This window comes from Clupea harengus, unplaced genomic scaffold, assembly GCF_900700415.2.
Source record: "Clupea harengus unplaced genomic scaffold, Ch_v2.0.2, whole genome shotgun sequence".
Classification (NCBI taxonomy): domain Eukaryota; kingdom Metazoa; phylum Chordata; class Actinopteri; order Clupeiformes; family Clupeidae; genus Clupea; species Clupea harengus.
This window is the reverse complement of record NW_024879564.1, coordinates 439,128-450,286: the sequence shown is the minus strand read 5'-3', so window position 1 is coordinate 450,286 and position 11,159 is coordinate 439,128. Positions and strand designations below refer to the sequence as shown.

Below are 11,159 nucleotides of genomic sequence, written 5' to 3'. Positions count from 1 at the left end.
ATCCTCTATTTGAGGTGTTGGAAGGATGGGAAAAAAACAGCAGAAACTCTGAGAGGGATGAGACACTCAAAATGAACAGGTATAAATTGAATTAGAATCTTATGTGAAGGGAAGCAGAAAAAAGGTATACTGTTAAAAGTCAGCAACATTAGCAGAGTCTGGTTATCAATATATTTCACATTTACATTTAGCAGATGCTTTTATCCAGAGCGGCGTACTACGCTTATATAACAATATAAATCATATTTAAGGGTTACATATATAAATCAGAAAATTCATGACAAGAAGGACATGTATAACACCAACCTTAATGTCTGCAGTTTGCAGTGAGGACTAGACAGTCCGTTAGAGAGAAGCTGAATTCCAGAATCTCCCAGGTCATTGTTACACAGATCCAGCTCTGTCAGGGAGTTTGGTGACTGTAGAACAGTAGCCACAATTCCACAGGACTTATCTGTGAGAGTACATTCAGCAAGTCTGCAAAACATAGTGACAAAAGACAAAATAAAACACAAACATGATCCACCCCTATATTGCCAGAGTCCTCACAGTTCCCTCATATACATGTCTACAGCAGCCTGTAAAAAGGAGTAACACACAACTCACATTCCTCTACAGGTCTCAGTTCATTGATGTGTACACTACTTTAGTATGTTTTCCCAACAATCCTTAAGTTTTAAAAATGAACTTCTAAATTTAACATGACATTCATGACATATATTGTTACATGAAGAGCTTCAACCCGTCATGCCACTACACAGTTCATTCATGTGCACAATACACCTACACACTAGTGGTGTAGAGAGACGCCATTATCTGCATCTGTTGAACCAATAACATTATCTATCATTCAGATAGAAGAACAGGGTTTATACCTGAAGTTATGTAGAATCGAGCAAGCTTTGCATCTTCTATGCTAATATTAATTTACAATGCAATTGTTGTGCTCTCAAAACATCATCATCATACTGCTCTTTTCATCTCTCTCTTTGTACCCCCCCCCCCGCCTTCTAACTGGTGAACATGGAATAATAATAACAACTAAAAAAGTTTGCCATTGGACCCTAAATCAGAATTCCGTTCTATTCCAGAACTCCATTATGGCTGATGGCTACATACAGAAAATAGCAGTTGTTTCCATCGCATTATTTTTGCCTTTCCTCATTAACATATATATAGATATATCCCTAATACTCTCACACACACACACACACACACACAAACAAACACACACATATAAATGCTAAAAAAAATATGTTTCCTTCACTGATAGTTACCATGGCATAACACTATTCACCACATAGTGTGTCTATGTTCTGTATGTAGCCATACTACCAGATACTTACACCTACATACTTTTTCACAGTAGGCCTTACCAAGAGTCAGGCTACAGGCCTCTTTGTAGATCAGGTGAGATAAAATCAACAGAAACACCTATCAAGAGTTAGTGCTATTTTTACATTTACTTCTGATTAATTACAACATTCTTAATGGCTGAATGCCTAAAGGAACCTATTCATTCCCTTTCTGCAGTGAAAAGTAAAATAAGGGTCCACAATTCTTGTGAAATCTTGTTGATAATTTAGATCAACTTCCAATCATTTTACACTCCTCCCTTCCATGCTCCTGAGGCAATGTGTTGATTGGCTGGAAAGTGCCTGGTTCAGTCAGATCCACTATGTTTGTTTCACATTTACAGAGCCAGGACTGTGAACAAACACTGGAGTATATTTTGAGCCTGTTCACACAAAGAACAGGCTGCTAAAGCATTGAGGAACAATTCACTGAATTTGACCAAAAAGATCTGGCGTCAGACATTTAATCAGTCAGATGGATTAGTCATTTTTGTGATTTGACCAACTATAGAACATTTGATTTCAGACCCAAGTACAGTGATGTAGGCAGGGTAAGATGTTCACTGGTACATTTACAAGAAAATGTGTTAGTTAAGGGCTACAGAAATAATCAGAAAATGAATGACAATAAGGACATGTATAACACCAACCTTAATGTCTGCAGTTTGCAGTGGGGACTAGACAGTCCGTTAGAGAGAAGCTGAAATCCAGAATCTCCCAGGTCACTGTTACACAGGTCCAGCTCTGTCAGGGAGTTTGGTGACTGTAGAACAGTAGCCACAATTCCAAAGGACTTATCTGTGAGTTTGCATTCAGCAAGTCTGCAAAACATAGTGACACATGACATAATAGTAATCTGGAATTACAAAAAAGCAATACCTTTCTGAAGGTGTCCTGATAAATCATTATAATGAAAGGTTAAATATTCCATTTACATTACATTTAGTCATCTAGCAGACACTTTTATCCAAAGTGACGTACAAGGGACAGAACAATCAAGCTACGAGCAATAGAGACCTAGTGTAACAATAAATACTATTTTACATAAAAAACAGAAAAAAGCTCTGGTAGTGCTAGGCAGCTCGTTCCACCAACGTGGAACTACGAATGAGAATAGTCTAGATTGCCGTACTTGCACAGACGGCAGTGCTAAACGATCCCATTAGACAAGCGCAACATCCTGTGGGTTAACTTTTGCCCTTACAAGAGCATTTAAGTAGGTGGGAGCAGAACCAGCAATCACTCTGTAAGCAAGCACACGTGACTTGAACTTAATGCGAGCAGCTAGCAGCCAGTGGAGCTCAATGAGTAGCGGGGTGACGTGTGCCCTTTTCGGTTGGTTGAACACCAGACGCGCCATGGCGTTCTGGATCATCTGTAGTGGTTTCACCACGCATGTCGGCAGGCCCGTTAGGAGGGAAATCACTAAGGTTTGTACCAGCAGCTGGGTGGCATACTGGGTTAGGTACGGCCTGATTTTGCAAATGTTGAATAGAGCGAAGCGGCATAACCAAGAGACAGCGGCAATGTGGTCGGTGAATGTTAGTTGACACCTCGATTTCTTGCTGCTTTGGATGGAGCATATGATAAGGAGTCAATTTGTATATCGATGTTGCGGTGTATAGCCTGTTTGGCTGGAAAGACCAACAGTTCCATTTTAGCTAGATTAAGTCGAAGATGGTAATCCTTCGTCCATGTGGATATATCAGAGAGACAATCCGAGATCCATGCCGAGACAGTGGTGTCGTCAGGAGGGAAAGACAGATACAGTTGGGTATCATATGCATAGAAGTGATATGAAAAACCTTCCGAGTGGATGATTCGGCCCAACGAGGTGGTGTAAATGGCAAAGAGAAGTGGTCCTAACACCAAGCCCTGTGGTGAGGTACAGACAGCTGACCTTGCCATGACACGTTGAATGAGCGTCCAGTGAGGTAAGATTCAAACCAGGAGTGTGCCCTGCCAGAAATGCCCATACTTGACAGTATAGACAGATGGATGCGGTGGTTGACTGTGATTGGGATCGAGAGATGCCTTTTTGAGAAGTGGTGTTACCCAAGCCACTTTGAAAAAGAGGGAAATGTTCCAGAAGTAAATTAAGCATTAATCACATGTGTGATTGCTGGTAAGACGGTAGGCGATATGGCTTGAAGGATGTTGGATGGGATAGGATCCAAAGGGCATGTAGTAAAGGCTACATGTTAGGAGTTTGGAGACCTCACTCTCAGTGAGAGGGGTGAAAGAAGGAAAATATTCCAGTTGAAGTAGGGCTGCGTTTTCCCTTTAGATTTCTAAATGCACTGCTACATTTTACATGACAGTAATGGCATACTAATACACAAACTGTCACAGAACATCAAGGCTTAGATGGGTGTTTTCCGGAAAAAGCAGAGTTTATTTGAGGATCCAGCCAGGGAATATGGGAAAAGTCACACACAGGGCGGACTCACAAACAAATGGGGAACACGATCAGCAGTATGAATGACTAACAAGAACAAGACTAGGCAGGAACAGACATAACGAAAACTACATATAGTCTAACTTTGGAACTACAGGATCACAAGACAATTCTAAGAACTTATATAACTGAACAGAACTCAGGAATACACGTTCAATGAAAAGACTAAGACAAGGATTATACAGAAACGAAATACTAAGATACAGAAACCAAAACCACACAGAGTCAAGCTTTGGAATTACACAAAGATGGACAAACGTTATGAACTCAAAAGGCTAACAAGAATCAAAACTAAGATAAATGGCGTTGAACTCCAGTAAACGCAAACGCGACAATAAGTAAATTAGGATTTAACTCACGGATACTACAAGGGCTAACAATGGAGATCTATGGAATAAACTTTGAACATAAGCACAAGAACCAGGAAAAACCTGCACGCAGGGGTGCAGAACAATACAGAGACAGTCACAGAAGACCTGGGGTCGTGGGCACGGAGCTACGGAGCGATCTGGGAAATTGCGGAATCAGGAAATGCTGGCGTGGAATACTGGAGACACGCCACTGGCGGGAGTGGGATCCCGTAGACCAGGAACTTGCTGGAGTCGAAACCCAGCGGACAAGGAAAGCTCTGAAGTTGTCTCCCAGGAGACGGAATCCTGGGAAAGCTAGAAGTCGGTGGAAGCTGGTCGTTTTGGGCAATAACTACGTACATGTATTGACATTCATGTGCACACTACTCCTACACACTAGTGGTGTAGATTTCATATTGGCATATAACTTATAACTATAAATTATGAAATGTATTTCTCATACTGTTCTTATCATCTCTATCTTTGACCACAAGTCCATCAAAGCAACTGTGTAACTGTGTAACTACGCAGGTCGTAGAAGCATATTTCGGCCTTTACACCTACATACTTTTTTACAGTAGGGCTCACTGAGAGACAGTGGATAATTTGGACATAACTAGATAAGTAGATCAATAGAATAAATCCACATATCAGTCCAGACCAGTTACCTATTAGTAATCTATTTGTGAATCCTGACTTTACTGTGTTAATCAAAGGGCAGACTTAAATACTAAAAGTGAAACTTACATTAAAATGTATGCAATGCAATGATGTGAAGTGTCATTTCATGCCAAGTTATCAACCTGCAGTGAAAATGGAATATTTATCTCCTATATCATGACTCATTTATGCATTTATGCATCTGCTGGTATCTTTACATGTTTCATACTGTACGTCAGCAGTAGATAGCAGTGACATCAAAACTATGAATCAGTAATGCACAGTTCTGTAGTGGAAGGGACATAATCAACACAAGTTCACATTTTGTCACAAATAACAATGAAAAAATAAGTTCATCCATCTCCATTAGAAACTCACCGTGCCCTTCTGTAGCATCTCACAGCAGGGAGCAATCTCCTGCGTCCCTCATCTGATGTGTTGTATTTCTTCAGGTCAAACTCATCCAGCACCTCCTCAGACATCAGAAGCATGTGGGCCAGTGCTGAACAGTGAGCAGGAGACAATTTCTGTTTGATGTTCTTTGACTCCAGATATTTTGTCATTTCTTTGTGCATGGAATGATCGTTCATTTCAAATAAGCAATGGAAAAGATTGATGCATCGTTCAGGAGAGAGATCTTCCCTGTTGAGCTTCTTAATGTATTGACATATTTCCTTGGTGCTCTTTGAGCTGCTGTATTCATGGTTCAGTAGACCTTTCAAAAGTCTCTGATTGCTCTCCAGAGAGATGCCCATAAGGAAGCGAAGGAAAAGATCCAGGTGTCCATTCCTGCTCTTCAAAGCCTCATCCACTGCACTCTTAAGTAACACATGTAGATGATCTTGAGATTGTAAGCCCAGAACTGATTGAAGAGATGATAAAAAAGGACTGGGTTTATGTTCTTCACTGAGGAGGGATTTCAGGGCCTCAAGGTTCTTGTCACATAAGAGTGAAACACAAACACAGCTGCCAGAAACTCCTGGATGCTCAGGTGCACAAAGCAGTAGACCTTCCTCTGGTGAAACACAGATTCTTCCTTGAAGATTTCAGTGCACATGCCAGAGTACACTGAGGCTTCACTGACATCAATGCCACACTCTTTCAGATCTCCCTCGTAAAACATCAGATTGCCATTCTCTAGATTAATGAAAGCCAGTTCTCCAAGCTTCAGTAAAATTTCCTTCTGAGATTTTAGAAGTTTCTCTTCATCTGTCTCAGTTCCACTCTGATACTTCTGATCCTTCCTTCTGGTCTGGATGAGCAAGAAGCGTATGAACATCTCAGTCAGAGTTTTGGGAATGTCTTTAGTGTTGTCCAGCATCTGCTGAAGTACAGTGGCTGCAATCCAACAGAAGACTGGAATGTGGCACATGATGTGGAGACTCCTGGATGCCTTAATGTGTGAGATGATTCTGCTGGCCTGACTCTCATCACTGATTCTCTTCCTGAAGTACTCTTCCTTCTGTGGGTCATTGAACCCTCGTACTTCTGTCACTGATCGATGCACTGAGCAGGAATTTGACTGGCTGCTGCTGGTCGTGAGGTTATCCAGATGTGTGCAGAGGAAGCAGAGTTCCCTGAATGAGGCTCGTCATCAGAACATCCACTGATGATGTTTGTTTTAAATCAGATATCATGTTCTGTTGGTAATTCAGAGGTAATCGACTCTCATCCAAACCATCAAAGATGAACACAACCTGACAGTTGTTGTATTCTTCACTATCCTTCAGCTCCTTCAGTTCAGGATGGAAGTCAAGCAGAAGCTTGTGAAGACTATACTGATCACTCCTGACCAAATTCAGCTCACGGAAAGGAAGGGGAAACATAAAGTCTACATTCTGATTGGCTACCCCATCTATCCAATCAAGAATGAACTTCTGCACTGACACTGTTTTCCAATGCCAGCAACACCTTTGGTCATCACAGTTCTGATGTTCTTCTCCTGACCAGGTAAGGGCTTGAAGATGTCATTGCAGTTGATTGGTGTGTCTTCGGTAGTTTGTGCTCTGGATGCTGATTCTACCTGCCAAACCTCATGTTCCTTATTCACCCCTTCACTCTCTCCCTCTGTAATGTAGAGCTCTGTATAGATCTTATTGAGGAGTGTCTCAGCTCCTGATTTGATGATACCTTCAGATATGTTCTCAAACCTCCTCTTCAGACTGGCTTTATGCTTCTCTATAACTCTCCTTAGGACTTCATCAGCTGTTTATCATGGACAAAAAAACTATTAGTATCATGTGTTTGATGAATCACAATATTTATTCTTATCTGTGATTGCTTCAGCCAAATTATCATTGGCCTTCCAGACACAAATATTCATTGTCTTTTCACTACTGTTGCTCCTTACAAATTAAAATGGTAATTTTCTGATCTGCTGTAGAGCTACAGTCTAAAACCCTGTCTGATGATCTAGCACTACACTTAGCCTTCTTAAACACATTTGTTACAGTAATGATGTTGTAGTATTACATAATATGTTAATTATACTGTATATTAATACATTTATTATAATAATGCATAATTATAATAACGAATTCTCTCACTGAATGGCAAAACAGAAAAAAGTCAATGATTTAATGTAAATAAGTTTATGTTCCAGTGTAAATGCTATATGGTCCAAAGGCTTGAAGTTCCCGACCCCTGCTCTAGACAAGCTTATGTTGTGTTTGCAACATGGTAAGACTTGTTGAGGTATCGGTCATAATTGACCAGACTGATATAAATGTCAGTATGCTTTTTAAAAACATTTGATTTAGATTTAGGGTTAGGGTTTACATTTGGATTTAAACCTTTTTAACAATGCAAGTAATTGTTTGACAATTTCACTGACAAGTTTTAAAGTTATCCAAAAAAAGTTTTATTAAAAATAAGGGACATTCCAAGACTACTTGAACATACATATAACTAGTACAAATCAAAATATCAGGATTATTTATGTTTTATGTATTTCATTTTTTTTAAACAATTAGCAACACATATTTAGAGTATGAAGAAAATATATATCATATCATACTACAGTTTAATAACACAAGTATCTTTGGTCAAACATGACCAAACAAATGACCAAACACTATTCAAACACTTTGATGTTGCCATGAAATGTAATTTCTGTGTATAAAAGCACATCAATGTGTTCTTCATTATCAGTTTAAGTCCATGCGTAAAAACAACAATGACAACAATAATAACTCATATATTCATATACTGTTTTTTTCTCTCCTTTAAGAACAATCTTGTATCACTATTTTTGTAACGCTCTGTCAGCTGAAAAGGTTCCTGACCACTGTCTTATAAGCTACTCCAGTAACACTTTATATGAAGTCTGCATCTATAAGTAGATAGACATCTTATATAATCTTTATATAAGTCTGCATATTATGTATTTGCTGTAAAGCGCTTTGACCTGCATTCTTTTGCATGAAAGGTGCTATATAAATAAAGTTTTATTATTATTATTATTATTATAAGTTCCTATGATGTCTTATAAAGAAGCTATGTCATTGTAACACTCATTATAACTATGTTTATGTCTTCACAATGACTCATAACCAACTTTATGATTAATTAGGTCAGTTAATTATAAATGGTTATAATTTAAGACAGAATAATGCACTATAAATATATGACCATTAGACAGAGAGAGTTTTTGTCTCCCTGCTGCCTTTTGTGCCTACCCTAGGAGACCCTTGACACGGTTACCCTTTGACAATAATGCATTATAAATATGTGATCATTAGAAAGTGCTACCGTAACTCCTTCATCAGATCTGATAAAAGTAAATCATCAGGAAACCCTCACCTAGTTTGCTCCTTCTGTCTGGTGTGTGTTCAGTGTGCAGGTGTCTGCTGCTTTCTACCGTGTCTGTGTGTTCATCCAGAAGAGGCTGTAGTGGAGGATGAGTTCTGCATACATAGAGAGGGATACATAGACAGTTTATTGTTTCATAATATGTCAGTTTTCCACAATTATTGTGACTTACCCCTGAAGAACTGAAGACTATGAATGTCTATCTACATGGCTTGCCTTAGGTACATACAGATTAAGATGAGCTGTCAGAAATCAGCTGACTCAATGTGAATATAGACATGGTAGGTGTTGATGTGACAGCAGAGGAAAAGAGGAATCTCCTGTGGCGAGGAGGGGTAAGGTATTGGCATTGGGGCACAAGTACTTCACATATGTAAAACTGCATGACATAATGAGGGTGAATGGAATTCCAGCTACTTCCCCCCTCATGAAACAAAGAGTGCCAAAGAGAGCCATGTGTTGCTGCTTAATATGGGCGGTGTAGACGTCAGCGACCACATGCTGAGTTATAACTGAATGAGCAGCCGTACTAAGAAATAATAGGAGTCGTGTTTCACTTCTTTAGCGAGAGAGAGGGATATTGGTTTGAATCTCTTCTAAAAACTTAAGGCTGATAAATCACTTTAGACCTGATGAGGCTGGTGCGCAGGGAGGATTAAATTGTACCTTTGCTACGGATGGGAAGCTTCAGCCTTTAGCTTTTTACCAATCCTCTTTCATAACAGTGTGTGTGTGTATGTGTGCGCGTATGTGTGTGTGTGTGTGTGTGTGTGTGTGTTGTTGAGTGTATGTGAGTGTGTGTAGAAATGCATGTGACAACACTGACATAACTACTCACTTTAGACCTGATGGAACTGGTTCACTGCTGAAGTTAAGAGGTTCAGACAGGACCCGCCACTCTTCATGGACACACAGCTGGGCACTGGAGATGGAGGTCTGTGTGTGTGTCGTCAACAAACACAAGGAGAGACAAGAAAAACAATCAACATAGACTAATTTCTCTGTGGAATGAATTAATGTGTTCACAGTTCAATTTCCACAGTGTATTGTACTATAACCAGGGCTGGGCACTTAAGCTATTTCAATTTCAATTATGATTTTGGCTTCCAAGAATTACGAAAACAACATAATGGAGTACTTTGCCACATTACGTGTCTTTGAGCAAGTTTGTGTTGTAGTGAGTGAATTCATGCTTTCTGTACTCACCCTGCATTGGTCTGTGTTGATGTGCTGCTCATGTTTACAGGATCATCCACGTCCTGGTCATTCTTCATGGTCACACCGCTGTGTAGTGCAGACTCTGGTCTGAGTGTCTTACTGTGACCTGCAGCTTCCTCCACGTCTTGATCCATTTCAGTTGTCTCACTAGGCCAGAACAGCAGAAATCATGTAATACAGAATTAGTTAATAAACTGAAATGACATTAAAGCCCTGTATAATCCACAAATATATTTTGTTAATTTACTAGAGGGTGTTTTAGCTAGTTTAAAGCAAGTCAAACAATAGATTGAAAAAGTCTAAATATTGCTTTATACTCTATGCTACTCTCCTGGGATTCGAATAAGTAGTTCTAACTGTTAATAGATAACTGACTTCAGCAAAGGCCTACACAGAGAAAGGCTGTGGTGATTCCTGGTCCTATTGTCATCAATAACCCCTATAGGCCTACGTGACCATTTTGGTAAATAATAATGTTTAGGATACTTGTTTAGGATACATAATTTATGTTAGGATACACTTGCAAGTTACATTAAGCTTCAACCATTTTTTCAGTACTGACAAGCTATTGGTCACGGATGACTTTCACGGGCTGGTAAAAACCTGATTTACAGTCTTGATAACGCTGTGTCTACATGCACCTCATGACCTTTGAACTCACTGACGAGATACGCTGATAAGAGAGACTACATGAGTCACCGTCAGGGGCGTAACTATAGGGGGTGCAGCAGGTGCGGCTGCACCTGGGCCCATAGGGTGTCGGGGGCCGTAGCCGGGCCCAAAGATATACACGCGCCGCTCGACGGGCCCCCCTCTCCAAGCACAGCAACAGGCGTCACTCGACTGGCCCACCCTCAGTACAGCATCAAATTTTCTCGGATATGCTTATGTTCAAATACGCGCCGTGTAATATGTATGTTGTCCAATTTCAAGTCTCTATTTGATCATGTGACAATACAATAAGCTATAGTTAAACCAATTTGAAGGTCTGTGTGAGAGACCGGATGGTCACCCCACGTTGTTTGGGGATGTGGCGACTGGACTCAGTGGGGAAGTGGGGAAGAACCGTGCAGGAGATGGTGGTTGTCATAAAATATATATATTTATTTACACAGGGCTATAAACCCAAACACAGTGCATACAAAATAAACAAACAAAAACATTCAGGCCGTACCCCCGCGGAACTCAAGTGCGTGGCACCCTGGGCACCTGCTTGGCCGATTAGGCCAAAATCATGGCACCATCATGGGGGGGGTCAGTCTTTTAAACGGGCAACAGCCCTTTTCGTGCCACAGTGAGAAGGGAAGA

The 11,159-nt window shown here is 40.3% G+C and overlaps 1 protein-coding gene across 1 annotated transcript; it reads right to left on the bottom strand.

Moving 5' to 3' along the window:
* Window positions 1-5,384: 5,384 nt before the first annotated feature.
* On the bottom strand, window positions 5,385-9,985 carry LOC122128918. The gene is made up of 4 exons (XM_042703977.1): window positions 9,840-9,985; window positions 8,895-8,953; window positions 6,711-7,028; window positions 5,385-6,410 (listed from the first exon to the last, which is right to left on the bottom strand). The coding sequence occupies exons 1-4, from the start codon at window positions 9,983-9,985 to the stop codon at window positions 5,743-5,745; spliced, it is 1,191 nt and encodes a 396-aa protein (XP_042559911.1). The 3' UTR covers window positions 5,385-5,742.
* Window positions 9,986-11,159: the final 1,174 nt, after the last annotated feature.

Coding starts and splice junctions, on each gene's coding strand:
- LOC122128918 (XM_042703977.1), bottom strand. CDS start 9,985: ATGGATCAAGACGTGGAGGAAGCTGCAGGTCACAGTAAGACACTCAGA. Junction 7,029..8,894: donor CATGTCTATATTCACATTGA/GTCAGCTGATTT, acceptor CATGATAAACAG/CTGATGAAGTCCTAAGGAGA. Junction 6,411..6,710: donor TGCTGGCATTGGAAAACAGT/GTCAGTGCAGAA, acceptor TCTGATGACGAG/CCTCATTCAGGGAACTCTGC.